We start from the raw sequence: 18,595 nt of genomic DNA, 5'->3' as shown, positions 1-18,595 counted from the left end.
TGAACATAGGATTTCATGTTCATTGAGTTATTCTAAGACTTTACTCATTGGGAACTTACAGAAAGATCACACTGTAGAGATTTCTGCCTGTTTAACACACTTTGACCAACAGGGGGGTTCAGATGATCCTCATGAGATGAACCCTTTTGAGAACGAATTGGCTGGAAAGCTTCAAAGCTTCATAAGGAGGATGTTGTTTTTAAAGATGTTTTTTTTGTGCTGTTTTTCCTCTGCCTTTTAATTGCACCCCTAGTGTATAATAATAACAATAACGTATTCATATATCTTTGTATTTATTTATCTTTGTATGTAAGGTTGAAGGATCATTTATTGTCATTTTGCAACTCAGGGTTGCACCATGAAATGCAATGGTGTGTAGAATCTACATGTAGCAGTATCAGTCCATGTACAGTTTGACAGTATCCAGTAGTGCTACAAAAAATGACCAGACGGTGGTAGTAAACGACCATTTGATAAGCCTAACCACAGCAAAAGAAGGGCCTGTCATGGGCCCTTTCTCATTTCATCAAATCCCCCTCCTTGACTCCTCGACTCCTCGGTCCTCCGGTAGTGACCCGGAAATGACCCGCGCCATGTTGAAGGACATCTCATTTCTCTAAATGCACTTCGAGGACCGAGGACCGAGGACCGAGCGTCGAGGAGGCTCTCTGGAGGAGCTATAACCGAGGATACACTGATGGGTCCTCCACCGCTCCTTCGTGGATGCATTTCCGGCAACAGAGATGTTTCAAAGAGTCGTGACGCACGGCCGGACTTATCTCAGCCAATGACAGCTCTGCATGTATCCCCTGGATATTATTTTATTAACTGCTTTCATCGCGACGCGATGTTTACAGAGAGAACAGCTGTGATGTCCGTGCAGAAAGCAGAGCAGTGTGTATAATATATATCACTCAGTATAACATTCCTACTCTCTTTATTTGCTTTAGTTTAGCAAAGAGTCGATATTTTTCTAAAACCATTTAGTGCTTCACAATAAAATACACAACGGCTGTAGCCTGTTTTAGGAGCTGTATGTGCGTGTGTGTGCAGGGGCGGACTGGGGGCAAAAAGTGGCCCGGGGATTAATTGACAGACAGGCACACTTAATGCGTGGCATGTATCGTCCGGCCGCCGCCGAAAGTATGTTACTTTACAAAAAACCCTATGCATGTAATGTTATTTTGGACAATTCATGACAATTACATTACCTGAGCCCTTGAGTTGCCTAGAGCAAAAATAGATACGGCATATATTTAGTGATTTTAATGTTAACAGATCATTGATGCAATAACATTTTGACCCAATTTGCCTGACTTGACACATGAAATAAAACATGGGCGTAGGAAGCATCTTCAATGTGGGTGAGACAATTTAACCAGGGGTGGACCTCACCTCCTCTAGGGGGGTCCGGGGGCAAGCAAAATTAGGGACTAAATCTATGGCAGTCAGTAGGGGCTTGGACTGTGAGCCGTAGGGTCGCCGGTTCAAGTCCCCGACCAGTCCTACATTTGAAGTGTGGACTTCTACTTGGAGAGGTCCCAGTTCACCTCCTGCCCTGCCGTGGTGCCCTTGAGCAAGGCACCGGACATACCCCTTCCCCCCTCACTCACATTGCTCCCCGGGCGCTGTACAATAGCTGCCCACTGCTCCTAGTACTAGACTCCTGGTACTAGGATGGGTTAAAAGCAGAGAACACATTTCACTGTGTGCTCTGCATGTGAGACCATTAAAGAGGGTTGAAACCCTCCCAATTCTTCTTCTTCTTCTTCTTCTTCTTCTTCTTCTTCTTCTTCTTCTTCTTCTTCTTCTTCTTCTTCTTCTTCTTCTTCTTCTTCTTCTTCTTCTTCTTCTTCTTCTTCTTCTTCTTCTTCTTCTTCTTCTTCTTCTTCTTCAACACCCATATAAAACAGAACTGTAAACAGATTTACTTTTTCTTTCAACATATATTTGAACAGCAAGTGGAGGCAAAAGTGACCGCACCCAAAACAATAAACCTGCTAGCTAACTAGCCTAAACTCAGTAACAGAATGTGGGCAACACGTTCTTCTCCACAGCCGCGCGACCTCTGAGTCAGACGTCACTTCCCCCTTTTCTATCCTACGGGTACAGCCACTCCCCCTGAACCCTGTTTCCCTGCCAACCCATTGAAACTGATAGATAGAACAAAGGTAGCCTATCACAACGGCCCAGCCCAGCCCAGTGGGCCACACCCCACTGGGCTGGGCTGGGCTGGAACACTTACAAATGTGAGCCGGTAGGATTTAGGATTTTTTTTTTTACATTATTTTTTTATTTTTTGTTGGTCCTCCGGCCCACACACAGCACCGGCCCACCGGGGAAACTCCCGGTATTCCCAATGGCCAGTCCGCCCCTGTGTGTGTGTGTGCGTGTGTGTGTGTGTGTGTGTGTGTGTGTGTGTGTGTGTGTGTGTGTGTGTGTGTGTGGTGTGTGTGTGTGTGTGTGTGTGTGTGTGTGTGTGTGTGTGGTGTGTGTGTGTGTGTGTGTGTGTGTGTGTGTGTGTGTGTGTGTGTGTGTGTGTGTGTTGTGTGTAGGTGTGTGTGGTACAGTGTGTGCGTAGATGCAGCGGACAGACAGGTCTCAGTTGGTTTGTTGTCCTCTGCTTACTTTTAATAATACAACTTTTGGCCCGTAATTTATTTTCCTCATTGTAGCGACCAGAGGGGGAGAGGGGGGGATATATCCAGTCTCTGATAGTTATTATGAGAGTGCTCTGTTTGATTCTGAAATTGTATATATTTATATAAATATATACATATGTGTGTGTGCGTGTCCGCATCTGTAGCCTGTTATTGTCTCATTATACCCCACTGTGAATGAATCAAAGTAAATATATAAGTCATCATGAACACATCTGTCCATCAGACAGGCTGCTGTGCCTCCTGTCATCATTAATGGACGTCTCTTTAAAATGACTGCTCAGAGGAGAAGAGTTCTCATTTCTCTAACCGCCTGCTGCTTCCCCTCCTCTCTCCTCGGTTCCCCTCCTCGGTCCTCCGCTCGCATCTCCTGTGGGCGGGACTAAGTATTGAGGATAGGAGTCGAGGAGGGGAGTTTGAGAAATGAGAAAGGGCCATGGAGTCTCATGCAGGGCGTGTCACTTACTTCTCAGACATGCAATGTCTTCTTAGAGCCCGCCTCTAACCGCCTCTGATTGGCTGTTCTTCCTTCTGTTAGCGAACTTTCACTCTGATTGGGTAATGTCCTTGTCCGTCAGCTATGACAGATGCCACAGTGCTAGCTATTTGGAAAATGAAACTGGTTCGTGTTTGACTTCGAGACGCAGCAAACAGAAAACGAAAACAAGACGGGTATTAGATTAAACCAAAAAAAATCCCCCTGGAGTTGACTCTTTTAACTTGGCGCAGCAGAGGAGGAAGAACCCATCGGTAAGGGAGGCATAGCCTACATTTATTATTTTTGGGAGGGAGCCAGGCCTGTGCTGTCAAACCACGACAACAACAACACCTGAATCTCCTGTGTTTCTCCTGTGTGCTTATTTCTTGTATGTGTTGCTGCTTATTATATCCAGGATAAAACCGCCACTAAACATCAGCTATTTCTGTCACCTTTTGTCGGTTCAGCCCTGTGCCTCATTATATGTTGCCTTTTAATAGTAATATGGCTTTTACAGTCCCTTCCTAGAGTCTGTTATGGTCCTGGATAAGACTGACAAGAACGTATTTCTTTTTTTACAGCTGGTAATGTTGAGTAAACACCCTCACTAGACGTACTGTACTGCAATGGAGGTAAGATAATCTCTGTATTGGATAATAACCACAAGCTCTGTTTTGAGACATGTAGGTAAGACGTGCACCCATAAACCACATCTCAAGTATTAATTGCATAACTAAGGGTAGTCCCTGATTTGTTATGTAATAACTCCGATTTAAATTCAGTCATTGCACTTTAAGATGCTGTTTTCACAGTTTGATAACATAATGGTCTTCTTGAGAAATATTTAGTCTCTAGGTCATTTTCGTTGTACTTGAATACTTCCATCCAATGTTATGTCATCATTGTATCAATTATGTGGTTTGTACACCAAGCCCTTTTATCATTGTCTTCAGTCAACACAATATTAATCTGCAGTCTCTTTGGGAACTCCTGGTGCTATTATAGCTTTTAGATGTAGCTGTCACAGTCAGTTTAGTTTTGGTTTTCAGTCCAACTGGCGAAGGCAAATGAAGCATAGTTGCTATACACACTACTGATTTTATTTGTCACTAAATAATTACAGGACCATTTCTTATAAACACACTTTACTATGCTTCTGTGGCACATTTTCAAATGTTTTATCTCTCTTAAATTGTAGTCATGTGTGGAGATAGTTCAGTAGTCTGGGGTTGCATTTTTGAAGAAACTGCCCTTTTAACCAGACGTTTATAGTTTATGAATACAGCTCTGAGTTGCTTATCCTGAGCTTTAAAATATCAGGCAAAACAAATATTGTAAAGGATTAATAATCAATAATGACTAAATCAATCCAAAATCAAGTCTAATGTTGATAGTAAGGCCTCATTGGAGGCTTTGATCTGTTTAACACATTTTCCATAATAGGGTGTAAGTGTCAACATTAGTTGATTATTAAACAAGATATGATGTGTAAACCTTTGCTATTGTAAATCTATTTTATCTCATCTCCTCCTTGTTTACGACTCCCTCTTGCCTTCCCCTCCTCTCTCCCTCCCGTTCTCTGTGCTCCAGTCTGTAGCGGGGGGCTCAGCTACTTGGTGAGACTGAAGCTGTTGTCACTATGGCGCACTTTGACACCGAGTACCAGCGCCTGGAGGCGTCCTACAGCGACTCTCCCCCCGGAGAGGAGAACCTGCTGATGCATGTGCCTGAAGGAGCCAAATGTATGACATGCACAAACTAATTACAAACAAATCATGAACTTTTCACACACATAAACACACCCTCCTCTTTTACACTCATTGATGCCTCAAAACAACCCCATTACTAATGTGTGATGATTCCTTTTGCAGCACATTGGCATCATATAGAAAACCTGGACCTGTTTTTCCAGAGAATATCCTTTTACAAGGCTATGGCATGTGTTAAAACTGTATTACGCTACTTTGATCTTGCACAATTAATATATTTGACCATAAATACTATTGCTTATCTCAGATACATGTGCAATGTTCCTTAACCTCCATTACGTCTATAATCTGCACCAGAAGAATGGATTCACCTGTATGCTGTTGGGAGAGATCTTTGAGCTAGTGTATGTATCCTACCTTTCAGAACTTATGTTTCAGAATCAGAGTCAGAATCAGAATACCTTTATTAGTCCCACAGAGGGGAAATGTGCAGCGTTTCAGCAGGAAAGAGCCACAGACAGCTTAGTGTTGCATATCTTACATGCGTTACAAAAAGTACTAAGTTATAATATAATAAACAATATGCCTTTTTTTTTTTTAATTTTCAAAAATACAGATCAAATCAAATCTACAAATCAAATCCTGTAGCAGTTCTTAGGATTTAGCAGCCCGGTCGATATATTACAGTTATTAAAGATGGCATATGTATATAAAGCACATATTGCACATAAAGCACATATTGCACATAGTTTGACGGTAGACGGTAGTTTCTGTTCTATTTGTCTGTAAGAGGTTTGTTTATGGCAGTGTGCCCTTTTCTCCCCCCCCTCTCTCTCCCTCCATGTAGTCAGTTGCTGTTTGTGATTGGCTTCACAGTGTTCCTAGCTAACTGTGTGGACTATGACATACTCTTTGCCAACAAGTTCGTAAATCACACTGATTCATCTAAAGTCACTTTGCCTGATGCCTTCCTCCCTGTGGATGTCTGCAGTGCACGGTGAGTGTGACGCTGCATTTCAATAATAATCCTTTTTCTTTGCAAATCAGCTGCAAATGTAATTTCGATGCGATTGTGTATCTGAGTGTGAAACAGAACAATCCACACAAATGTATACACTGACTTTCTTAGTATGTGGTGTACATTATCACATGGAACTGGTTTTTGCCTGAATATTCCTTACTTGGTAATATCCCAGGATGAAAAATCAAGGTGTGACATGTTATGTATGATTTAAAAATTAAGAGGCAACCCCAAAAATGTTGCTCAATATCAATGCCCTTTTTCATGCTGTACTTCTTTTCATAACTATAGCATTGTTTATCTTTGTGATAAGCAGTGTTTATCTTTGTCAGAAAATCCTAATGCAGCTAAATACATATGTACATTTTTTAATTGAAGTAAATATTTTCTTCCGCAGTATCCGAGACAATGCATTTGTGATTTTTGTGCTGACAATCTCTGGAGTGTTTTGGCTACACCGCCTGCTCAAATTCCTCTACAACGTCTGTTGTTACTGGGAGATCCGATCCTTCTACATCAACGCACTCAAAATGACCATGGTGAGATATAAATCATGTCAAGAAGTTATTTTTTAGAAATGCCTTAAAGATTTGCTTGTGTACTTTAGTAAGTTACTTCTTATCACATAGAAAAAGAAAGTAACCTTCGCTTTGTTTTCTTTTCTTTTCAGTCAGAACTCCCTTATGCAACATGGCAGGAGGTTCAGGCCAGGATAGTGGAGATCCAGAAGGAGCACCAGATCTGCATCCATAAAAAAGAACTAACGGAGCTTGACATCTACCACCGCATCCTCCGCTTTAAAAACTATATGGTATAAACATATGTGATGAAATGTTAAAAACATTGTTTAGTTGCTGCCATGCTACTTTTAATCATAAAAAAACCCAAACCAAAACTTTTTTCCTTTACTTCTCTAGGTTGCCATGGTGAATAAATCACTCCTTCCTGTGCGATTTCGACTTCCTGGTCTTGGGGAGTCTGTGTTCTACACCCGCGGTCTCAAATACAACTTTGAGCTCATCTTCTTCTGGGGGCCAGGTACGTCCATGTTGCATGTGATGTGTGTGGATGTGGCTGTGTTTCTATGGTGTCATATTCAGGTGAAATGACCATTTGCATGCTTCCACTCATATATTTGCCTTTGAGTCAAGGTTTAGAATTACAAAGGATTCATCTTTTACCTCCCTTGATTTTTTGTCTGCAGGTTCTCTGTTTGAGAATGAGTGGAGCCTGAAACCAGAGTACAAGAGAGGAGGGAACAGGCTTGAGCTGGCAGACAGGCTGGCATCCCGTATCCTGTGGATTGGGATTGCCAATCTGCTGCTGTGTCCTGTCATTCTGGTGTGGCAGATTCTCTACGCCTTCTTTAGCTACACAGAGGTAACATGCGTACACACAAACTTCATACATTTTCCTTTGTCATTTAGTGTTCTAAACTGAAGTTTGTTGTGTTTGTGCCTAGGTTATAAAACGAGAGCCTGGTTCTCTGGGAGCGAGATGCTGGTCTCTGTATGGTCGATGTTACCTGCGGCACTTTAATGAGTTGGACCATGAGCTCATGTCCCGCCTCAGCAAAGGCTACAAAGTCAGTCCACTAACTAACCCCCTGATGCTCTTTTACACTGAAACCTAGTTTTATAACTCTTATTTTGTTTCTTTTAGGCTGCGTCCAAGTATATGAACTGTTTCCTCTCACCGCTGCTGACGGTGGTTGCTAAAAATGTGGCGTTTTTTGCCGGGTCTCTTCTGGCTGTCCTCATTGCACTGACTATCTATGACGAGGACGTCCTGGCAGTAGAGCATGTTCTCTCATCCATCACGCTTCTTGGAGTGTGTATCACAGTCTGCAGGTAGAGGAGCTTATTTAACTAAAGCATTTTCTAATTACACAAATAAATCATTAAATGATTAGCAAACCAACGCCCAAGAGGCTTATTTCTATCTTGGCTTAATGTGTAAATACAGTAGGTGGTGAAGAATGTAGTATAGCCTGATGCAGTGTATCTGTGATCTAGATCATTATAATGGATCTATAGAGTATAACATTTGTCATTACACAGCTAATATGGAAAGGCAAACAAATATAAGACACAAATCTTAATTTATGTAGGATATCTTAATTGCCCTTTTAAAGCTACCAGGATTTGTAATCCCTTTAATGCTCTTCGGCAGATTATTCTGAGGTATAAGGATGAGTTTAAGAGGCTTTCCTTCCTTAAGTAGCTCTTGACTATTTGAAGTCTGTTAATAGCTATAAATTGAAATGCTTAGATATGAGGTACATTTTTTATGAATTGAACTCTGAGGAATAAGGCAGTTCTATTAATATAACTTTATATTTTATATTCAATCATCCAAGGCATTTACAGTAATAACCCATTAGAAAGGTAACAGGTAGATTCTGAACAGTTTTAATTAATTTGTGATATATCCTCACTAACAGGGTTTTCAGATTTACTTATCAAGCACATTTCCTCAAATGAGTTACATTTTTCAATTTGATTTTGAACCTCTTGAGTTATAAGATGTAGTTATTTGCCACCACTTCTGTCTCTCTCTGTCTCTTCAGATCATTTATCCCAGATAAGCACATGGTGTTTTGTCCTGAGCAGCTGTTGAGGGTTATCCTGGCTCATATCCACTACATGCCTGACCACTGGCAGGGCAATGCACATAGATATGAGACTCGAGACCAGTTCTCCCAGCTCTTCCAGTACAAAGCAGTGAGTATGAAATCTGAACTGGGAATATAGATCAAGACTCAGAATAATTACAAGGGAAATCACTTCTCTCTCTAAACAAATAATGATGTTGATCCATACTTTTCTAGAGATTTGTATCTGACGATACACAGCTTATTTTCTCTTAATTTCCAAGCTTTATCCCCATTCCCTTATTTGCTTTAATATCTCAGAGAGACTTGTAAAACCAAAGATGTATTTACAGTATGCTGTTGGCTTTTTTAAGACGATTCACAAGGAATAGTGCCCTGCTGAGAAGCACCTTGTTGATATTCATTAAGGGAGGGGTTTACACTCCACTCCAAGATTGTCCCAGCATGTGTTCTGTTAATATGTAATCCTAAAGTAACAAGAATTGTTCTAGATTTCAATCGCAATGATTATGCCTTTTTAAATACCATTATTCAACTTCAGCTTTGCCTTTTTTACAACTGTACTTTGTAAACCAAATGTACAGGGTCAACCTTTTCTCTGTTATCTTTCAGGTGTTTATTCTGGAGGAGCTGATAAGTCCAGTGGTGACTCCCATAATCCTGATCTTCTGTCTGAGGAGGAAGTCTCTGGAGATCATTGATTTCTTCAGGAACTTCACTGTGGAGGTGATTGGGGTAGGAGACACTTGCTCCTTCGCCCAGATGGACATCAGGCAGCATGGACACCCTGCGGTAAGGGACTGCAACATGAGGGGCTGTAGGGCTGTACTAAATACTTCAAAGCTTCATTCATAACATTCAACACACCTTATTAACAGGGCGGTCTAGCAGCAATCTTTGAGCACCACTAGTACATTTAAATTCCCCAAATAAATTGTTTTGACGGCTCTTAAAAATGTATGGTAAATTAGTTTAGTTGTTAAAAAAAAAGCATATAATGTATTTGCATTCACATGGGGCTCGGTGTTCATCAAGACATAGTCATTTCATTTTATGTCGACAAAAAAGACAAAGTAAGTTCATTAAAGAAAGTTTAAATAATGAAACGATACAGCCGCAAATGCAGCCAAACAGACATATACAGATGAAGAAGACACACTTTAAAATACTTATCTATAGACTTTGTGACATTAGATTAAAAGACGAGTGAATAAAAGGGTCTACAGTATGTGAACACCTGTGTGTTGATTGTCTCTCCTCCTGTAGTGGATGTCTGAGGGGAAGACAGAGGCGTCTATCTACCAGCAGGCAGAGGACGGGAAGACAGAGTTGTCTCTGATGCACTTTGCCATCACCAACCCTCAGTGGCAGCCTTCTCAGGAGACCACGCACTTCATCAGCCAGCTGAAAGAGAAAGTTCACAGAGAAGCCACAGGAGGTCCTTCAGATACACATCCACTCTCACTGTCTGAGTCTGAGGTACAGAGATAAACCAACATTCATGCTCGAGTATCAGTGGTCATAAGTTAGATGTTATCAAAGCGTCAGAAGTAAATACTGATTTGCTGTCTTCTCTCTCTTGCAGCCGAGGAGCCTTATTGCAAACGTCTTGGTGGGTCCGTCTACACTGAACTCCGTTCATTTCAGCGCAGACGGCTCTTTGACCAATCATGCAGCAGCTGGCTTGGGCAATGGGGCATCTGCCTTACGCTCCCTTTCCCCGATCAGCAGCAGTCTTCAACTGAGGGGAAGCTTGAGTGCAGCTCACAGGCCTTCTGGCCACACTTCAACCACCAGCAAAGCAATGGCCGGCTCTGGGTAGGAACATTTCCTTTTGAATTATGCCTTAACTTATTCAAGCTAAATATTTTTACATTTAAGTTACAGTTAACTGTGACAACAACAGGGCTTGGGAAAAAGAAACAGTGATATTTTGGTGAAATGATATAGACTGAGATTGCAAAAATAATCAGATGAATATAACGACAAATAGTTGACTAAAATAAGGTTAAATTCCCAGCGCTTTAGCAATCTATAACTGTACTTACAACAGGATGGTTGGGATTAAAGATACATACAAATGACAAGGACATTTTACATGGGACTTAGAATACATAAAAAAGCGGAGAAGTGTAAGTTCATTTATATCCGTTTTTCTCTGTTATTTTCCTCGTCTTCATTTCCCTAGCGTTTCCAATGTAGGATCTAATTTTCTTCAAACTTCTGTATTCTTTTTCTGTAGAACGGATGCCTGGACTGTGAGCTCCGGCAGCAGTGCATGGGAGGGTCAGTTCACCAGTTTGGTCCTCTCAGAGTACGCCTCCACTGAGATGAGCATCCATGCACTTTACATGCATGAGGTAATTGTGTGTGAGCAGGTGTGAGAATAGAATAGACAGAGGATATCTTTGCTGATTTGTTTCAAGTCATGTGTTCACTGAATCTCCATTGGAATATTCGTAGTTAAATAAAGATTGAATAAAACAATATATATAATAATGAACAGGGCACTAATGCTATCTTTTTTACCCCCCTTTAGTTTCACAAGCAGCAGTCCCGTGGCGAGCTGTCCCGCCACACATGGCACAGGCAGGAAAGTGACGAAAGCAGTGACAGCATCCCCGATGAAGTGAGGAGCGAACCCAACCCTCACTCCAGACACTTACTTCGCTCACACACTTTCCCCACCACAGTTCCCAGTCCCTGTGCCATTCCGACTTCAGCTTCAGCCATCGTCAGTACCGCCCGGGGCCAGGAGGGGGCTGCATCGTCACACAAGAGCAGCAGCCAGCGGCCGTTTAGTGGATCTACAGCAGGTACTCTCCATGTTTCACATCATGTGCATTTTAATTATATCGTTTTTAGCATTACCAGTCTTTATTATTATTGCTGTCATGACTACTGTTTATTAAAAAAAAGTCCTCGAGCACAGGTGCATGATCATCCCCAACAAACTCTTCTGAAGTCTCTGTAACTCATGCCATAGTAAGAATACTGTATAATATTGTTGCATAATGTTGTCACCAGATTTCGGCACTCCTTTAGGCGCATTCACACTGCGGTACTTTTCCCACAAAGGTTCAAGTGAACTTAGTTCATGTGAACTCTTTAGTTCGCATGAACTAAGTACAGATCGCGTTCACACTGGAAAAAGTCCCTGGGAGTGGATTAGGCAAATGAAGCCGCTGACGTCACTTGTTCTTCTTCTGCTTTGGGTTTACTGGCAGGCCGCAAACCACTTCACGGCGTATACTGCCGCCCAAAGTCCCCGGCCGGAAGTCCCCGGAGTTGGGGACTGGCTTCAGTAGAAGCTGCTGGGACTCCCAGCAGCTTCTACTGAAGCCTTCCGAGTAAATCGCCACAACGCCGACACCTCCTCATCTCCACCGCTCCCATGTTTTATTTTGTGTTGCCATAAGTTAGTCTCTCTGTGTTTCTGCGCTGGGCTAATGCTAATGCTAATAATGCTAATGCAAGGATAATAAAATGGCGGCTTCACAAAACTTTTTGGGAGTTTTACGGGGCGTGGTTTGCAATCCGCCCAGCCAATCAGAAATATAGCTCTTTTCTCACAAGAGAGCCGCACGAAAGTCCCTGCTCTCTAGCAGGGACTTTCATGGGGGTAAAAAGGTTCACATGAACTAATTTTAGTACCGGCTCTTTTTGGTGTGAACGCGATAAAAGAGTTCACATGAACTAAGTTCACATGAACCTTTGTGGGAAAAGTACCGCAGTGTGAATGCGCCTCTTGCAGCGCCATTATTTTTACATACTAAAAACAAGTTGACTGAACAAATACATCTACAGGAACATGAACATTTTTCTCAAGTGTAAAGTTCAGTTTCTCAATTTGAATATTTACCTAATGTATTTTTATTTCATGTCACACTGACTTACTATAGAAACAATAGCATTGCATTATGTGTTTTAAGAAATGAGAACAGTTTACTGCAAAGTAGCTGCAAGTGTAAATGTTCTTTCATCATGGATTAATCCTTCTTATATTTTCTCAAATAATCCTTTTGTCAATAAAATGTCAGAAAATAGTGAAAATGCCCTGTGTAATTTTCCAGAGCCGAAGGTGACATCTACAAACTGTATGTTTTGTACAATAAAGCTATTATTGAGTATATTATCATGTATTTGAAAGAAACTCTTCACATTCTCACACTGTTTTCTTCAAGGTTGTGTCTTCCTGGTCGAATGTACTTATTGTAAGTCGCTTTGGACAAAAGCGTCAGCTAAATGCAATGTAATGTAATGTAATGAAGAAGCATGAACCCAGCAAATGTTTGGCATCAAAATAGGTATAGCCAATACATTTTCTATTGATTGACTAATTGTTGCATCTTTACTGTACAGGTGCTATATCAATCAGGGTAATTACTGGCACTTCCTAAACTCATCTGTCTTTTGTTTTTTCTGTTTTTACAGACTCTTTTAGTGCAGGGGGGAGAGTACTGAGGTCAGCCCGTGGTGTGCCCATGGGAGGGTGGGCAGAGGAGGGTCAGGCAGCGCCCCGACACCCTGATCCACTACCAGAAGAGGGCTTAGAGGACGATATGCCTCCTCACATGCACAAGGTGAATTGATTATGTGTGTGATTGGAATGGTGGTGTTATTTTTCCTGTGTGTGCTAACAAGTAGATTTGTTTTTTTTGTTCTCTTTCTCTCACTTTAGGTTACATAAACAAGCTATGTGGATGAGTATCAGCGACAGCGACCCATCCTTCATATATGTCCATATAACCATTCCTCGTCTTCAAACAAGCCTTTTCACCAGGATTAACCCTCTTATCTGACACAGGTGAAGATGGATATGTGTCAGTGCAGTGTACCATGATGATCTCTACAAACTTTATGAGTGAAATCATCTGGACAAGTTACAATGATAAACCATTCAAAGATACTTTAAGACTTACCACTTGCAAACAGGGTGAATATCTGATTGTGTGTATCAGAAGAGGAACTACAGGATCAAGTTATTTATAATAGCCATCGATGCCATCAGATTATGCTTTGCTCTTTTATAATGTCAAAATATAATTAAAGTGCATGTGGTGCTTAGATGATGTTAACAAAAAACCTGCATTATGCTGCTACTATTGCTGTAGAAAAATAGGTTAAAACTTGCTCACAATGTGATCACAATAATCTTAATTGTGCTGTCTGTATTGTTTCCCCCTTTTGCAATGAATATGTTCAGAAAGATGCTTCTAACACAATGACTTTCATTGTGTGTATTTTTTAGTGTACCAGAAGTTGGAGGCTCTGTATCCTACCCTGTGCTCTGTACTTCAGCTCACATTCTGCCTCTTCACAAAACACATGAAGGCCTCAAATAGTATCAAAATTACATGCCACGTTTTAAATACCATTTTACTCCTTGCCTTTTTTATTTATTTCTGCATGTATTGCGTAACAAAATGTGTATTTTTTAAATGTTCAGAGTCTGGCTCTGTTTGCACATATAAATTCTTGTTTAAAAGATTTGTACAGTGTATTCTGGTATTTTGTAGCATGCACACATGGACTGTGTAAATACTTTAAATGTTAGGATATTTCACAGGAATCATTTAGAATGTAAAACTAATCAAATGTACACAATGAAAAGGCCAACATTGTGTGTGTAACCAGTCGTTTTTTATTTGTTCTGGATTTATTAATTTCACCATGCGAAATGGCGCAGCAAACAGAGAAGGCTGTTTTAAGCATGTAATATTAACGTGTGCCATACAAAAAACCCTCGAGCACAAGTGCATGACCATCAGCTACACATTGTTCTAAAGAGTTGCAACTCATCCCAAAATAACATTACTTTCCCATGACCATCTCCACATCCAGCTTAATCACAGCATGACTTTCCCATGACCATCTCCACATCCAGCTTAATCACAGCATGACTTTCCCATTTTCTGCTGTCATTAAACCACAATTCTTTTAGCAAAGAAGTATGCACTTTAATTATCTGTTAATACAGAGGGTGTCACCTTACTGGGGTTGTTCGTTGTGTATCTTTCTTATACATATTTTTAAATAGTTTATTTATAAAAGGGATGTGCCATGATGATTGCCTGTTGTGAATAGGATAAGTTTACTGTTGTGCACTTGGATGGGAATTTAAAAAAGCCTTGTCACATTGTTATCACTATTATTATGGTTAATGGTGCAGTGCTTCACTTTCAAGATAAAAGTGAGTGTGGTTTAGAGGTTTTGTTGTTTGTTTTATAAATCCTGTAAAATATAATTTGTACAGATGTAAATTAATTCATTAAAGAAAAAAAGCAATGTTTTTTGTTTTGACTTTGTGTGTTGACGCTACGGTGCCGTTGAAGGTGAGTCAGTAGGATGAGTTAGCATAGCCTAAATTAGCATACGGCTAACTAGTTTACTACTAGGTAGCTGCTTTCAAAGCTCTATCTTTATCGACACAGAAATAACTGTACAGTTGTATGTTGTTGTAAGTGTAAACGGTAATGTAACAAATGTCAAGCGAAGTTAATAAAATGTTTTTTTTTAAAATAGTTTTGTGTTTATTATGCGTCACGTATGACATGCCAGCAGAGCCCGGATAGCTCAGTCGGTAGAGCATCAGACTTTTAATCTGAGGGTCTAGGGTTCAAGTCCCTATTCGGGCGGATGTTCTTTTCACTTTCGTCTCAGCTAAAAATGTAAATCAAAATGCATTAGTATATTACTTTGTTTGATTACATTTGAAGCAATACTAAACGTTTAGACTACCAGCTTTTAACCCTTCTCTGTCTCTGGTAGTTAGGTAAATTAGGCTACTCTTACCTACCACGCTCCCCTGGTTCTACAGTTTGGTGAAAACGTATTTGTCATACATACACCTAGGGCATGGCATAATCTGCTGAAAGATCTAAAATAAGAAACAAGTATTAATGAATGAATTAAATTACCAAAGTAAATTGGAGAAATATCTTTCCCCAAACGATAGACTATCCTCTCACCTCTACCTTCTCCAGCCGATTACGTTTCAATGTTGACGTTTTATCAACCATAAAACTGCCATGCTAAAAATATTACACAAACTATTATATAATATTTTCTGTTTGTTGGAATGAAATGTTTGTTTGAGTCAGGAATTCATTATACACAGGATTTGTGTGTGCATTGAAAAACACAAGTGTGGATCCGGAAATACAAGTGTGAATCCTTTTGCGGATCATGAAATGCAAGTTTGAATCCTTCTGTGTGCATGTGTGTATTATGAGACTGTTCTGAGCCCATACACACCTGTGTACCGCTGGCACTGACAACATCTATGCTGAGAAACAGAAGAGGGAGTGAGACTTTCAAAACCTGACTGTAGTGTAGGCCAGGCAACGTTACCCAATGGGGTTCAGTCACTCTTAATGTAAATAAAGATAACCTGCACAATGCACATAACACACGAGATTTAACTTCTCATATTTACATTAACTTAATTAATCATGGTCATTATTAACCTGTTTTGTAAAGCATACATAAAGCATATGTAACGGTTAACCACTTCTCAGTTGACATACGTTTCGTTTCGTCGCCATAGAAACTCCTGGCTTAGACAGTCCACAAGAAAGTGAGCGAAGGTACGTTTTTTGTTTGCCTTTCTTGATTGGCTTCAAGGGCCGTCAGTCTGAGATTGGCGAACTGACACAGCCGTTTCATTGGTCAACGGGTCTCTCGTTTTTGAACGATGTAATACATGCTGGAGCAGCAAAAACCCCATTGGCTGAAGACGTGAAACGTAAGGATATGATTGGCCTGTTCATTCTGGGAAACTCGTTAAGGGCGGAGTTGCAAAGACTTGGCGGCCATATTGAATATTATCTGTTGACAGTTGTGTCTCAAAGGAACCTCAAAGATTTAGTTTTAGCCAACTTGTGCTAGAAGTGAAGGTCTGGTGTGCTTTTAAGTTGAATAAGGACTCATGTCCCACACTTCTAATGATTTTATCCAACCAAAGAAATGGATGACGATGAACGGCAGAGGAAACTAGAAACTGGAAGAGCTAAGGTTTGTTGCTCTTTTTTAACGCACGCTAATACTGAATGCTAGCAGTTGACGCTAGCCAACTCTTTTGTCATAGCGTTGGTCCACTGCAAACAATACACCCACTTTCACATAATCGTACGTTTTGTGTGTTTTTCATACATTTCATTTGTCCGTTTAACTACTGGTGCTCGTAACTTTATCAGGTTGCCGCGCATTTCCCGCGGGTTGATCATTAGCGAGTTTGCACAAGGCTAACGACAACAATAACACTTATGGAGTAACTTAACGGTGATCGCCTGATGATTTGAAGCACTTCTTTACACTTTGGGTTCAGCATAGACCGAAATGAAATGTACACGCATTTAGAAATAATATAGACTATTGTTTTCTTACCTCTGAAAAAAACGTTGTTGTAATGTTACATTTGAGCTGTCTCAAGACACAGAGCAGGTGCATCCCATGGTTTCTTTATTAGTTGTGCACATTTTAGATTGCCCGTTTGGATAACATATGATTTTTACAAAAACATATTTCAACAGCGAACATATCTTTCACCATTAGAGAACAACATTTATAAAACATTTATTATTTGTATAAAGTTGTGAAACTTACAAAATACTTGAAAATTTGAAGTAGAAAGAATTTGGTAGTAATATTTTTTCTTTTATGACTTATTTTGAACGAGTCAAAAGATGCTACTGTGGTGTTGTCAAAATAGAAAAAGCAAATAGCTGTGTTTACCTCAATAGAAGGCCACATTAGTTCTGGGTCAATAATAAAGAATGGTCTATCCTGTATTAACAACTGAACTAGGTCAATTGTTGTCTAAAATATATAATTAGAAATAGGTCACCGGTCAGAGTTGCCATTCGAAGTGTATTTCTTAGATGAGGTAGTTCAAACTCAGCTCATAGTATAAATCATTCAAAATATGCGGGTGGCACATTAATATGATGCACAAATACTTTCTTAACTGAACAACTGATATTCTCTGACAGAAAGCCTCCGACATGCCTAGAAGCCAGTCGGTAAGTATTGCAACTGGTGACTGGCAAAGACATTAGACTTTGTCATGGTATTGTGGGTTTGTGGGTATATTTCTTTGCGATCTTGGTCTTCTTGCTTTTTGTTCTTTTGGGCAACCAGGACTTTCTTCAGTTTGTATGCACCATGAAATATTTGCTCTACGCTTTTGAGAATCAATCCCACTCTTCAATCGAATGACTTGCACCACAGATGATCAAACTGTGAAGGAAATTGGTTTTGCATTATTAATTGAATGTAGTCACGCACCTTGCACACACTGCCATGCTGGTTGCAGGCCATCAGGTGGTGCAGTGAGCCCATGAGATTTGACAAGGTTCAACATGTTGCACTTTCTTCTCACATCAATGGTGTTGCTATGGTAATGCACTGCTGGCAGTTGCCTTTACTGTATTTGGCACATCACAAAGCGCAGTTTTTTTTGCCACACTAAAAGCATGGCAAGTATGTATACAGTCAAACACAACCAAACATAATCCTGTGAGGCGTCTTGGTGTTGTCATTGTTTAGAACACAATAGTAGCTTTCATCAGTCCAGTAACATCAGATGTGGCCACAACAAGCTCCACCCAGCCAGTTAGTCAGACTCTCGGTAATGTGGAAGCGGCCTTGGGCAAAACACCGCTCATCTGGCTAATATGTTTCTCTGAGATGTGATGTGTGTGTTGTGGAAGGCGGAGGCGGTGATAGAAGGACAAAAAGGGTGAGGTTTTTCAGTGACGATGAGCTTGAAAGGATGATGTGAGGTCAAAAGCAAATTTTAAGAAAGGTTGAGGAAATAATTGTTTTGTCTTAAGAGACAAAATAGGAAGATGATATGGCGATGGTTACATTGCATGGCACTAAAAAGAGTTCAGAGCAAATCTACAATGTCATTTTATAACCAGGCATGTAGATGTGATCAGAATGAACATTGGTGCACATGCATTCACAATGTTGTTACATTCATGTGTTTCATTGCACAAAGCAACAAGTACCTCTCCCAGTGCCATACAGTCTCAAATTAAATTGAGCATGCACACGCTCTGAAGCTGCTTGCCTCACACAGAGCTCTGTCTCCTCCTCTCCATGTGA

At 40.5% G+C, this 18,595-nt stretch overlaps 2 protein-coding genes and 1 non-coding gene across 3 annotated transcripts in view; all 3 read left to right on the top strand.

The window, feature by feature from the left end:
- Positions 1-3,116: 3,116 nt before the first annotated feature.
- Positions 3,117-14,774, top strand: atg9a (ATG9 autophagy related 9 homolog A (S. cerevisiae)). Its single transcript, XM_034207394.1, has 20 exons — positions 3,117-3,410; positions 3,720-3,770; positions 4,729-4,880; positions 5,010-5,053; positions 5,187-5,251; positions 5,695-5,844; positions 6,266-6,407; positions 6,539-6,679; positions 6,786-6,906; positions 7,073-7,248; positions 7,331-7,453; positions 7,531-7,718; positions 8,438-8,591; positions 9,095-9,274; positions 9,749-9,961; positions 10,068-10,300; positions 10,725-10,842; positions 11,022-11,298; positions 12,917-13,065; positions 13,164-14,774. The coding sequence occupies exons 3-20, from the start codon at positions 4,778-4,780 to the stop codon at positions 13,170-13,172; spliced, it is 2,586 nt and encodes an 861-aa protein (XP_034063285.1). The 5' UTR covers positions 3,117-3,410; positions 3,720-3,770; positions 4,729-4,777; the 3' UTR covers positions 13,173-14,774.
- Positions 14,775-15,047: 273 nt separating this feature from the next.
- Positions 15,048-15,120, top strand: trnak-uuu. The gene has a single exon. It is a non-coding gene; the product is annotated as a tRNA-Lys (tRNA).
- Positions 15,121-16,315: 1,195 nt separating this feature from the next.
- pcnt (pericentrin) overlaps positions 16,316-18,595 on the top strand; it is a 40,567-nt gene continuing 38,287 nt past the window's right edge. Inside the window, 2 exon segments of the mRNA XM_034207363.1 lie at positions 16,316-16,498; positions 17,476-17,505. Of these exon segments, the coding sequence (XP_034063254.1) occupies positions 16,451-16,498; positions 17,476-17,505 (78 nt within the window). The 5' untranslated portion in view covers positions 16,316-16,450.

This window comes from Gymnodraco acuticeps, unplaced genomic scaffold, assembly GCF_902827175.1.
Source record: "Gymnodraco acuticeps unplaced genomic scaffold, fGymAcu1.1, whole genome shotgun sequence".
In the NCBI taxonomy this organism is placed as follows: Eukaryota; Metazoa; Chordata; class Actinopteri; order Perciformes; family Bathydraconidae; genus Gymnodraco; species Gymnodraco acuticeps.
Note: the sequence above shows the minus strand (reverse complement) of the source record. Positions and strands in the feature narration are given on the sequence as shown.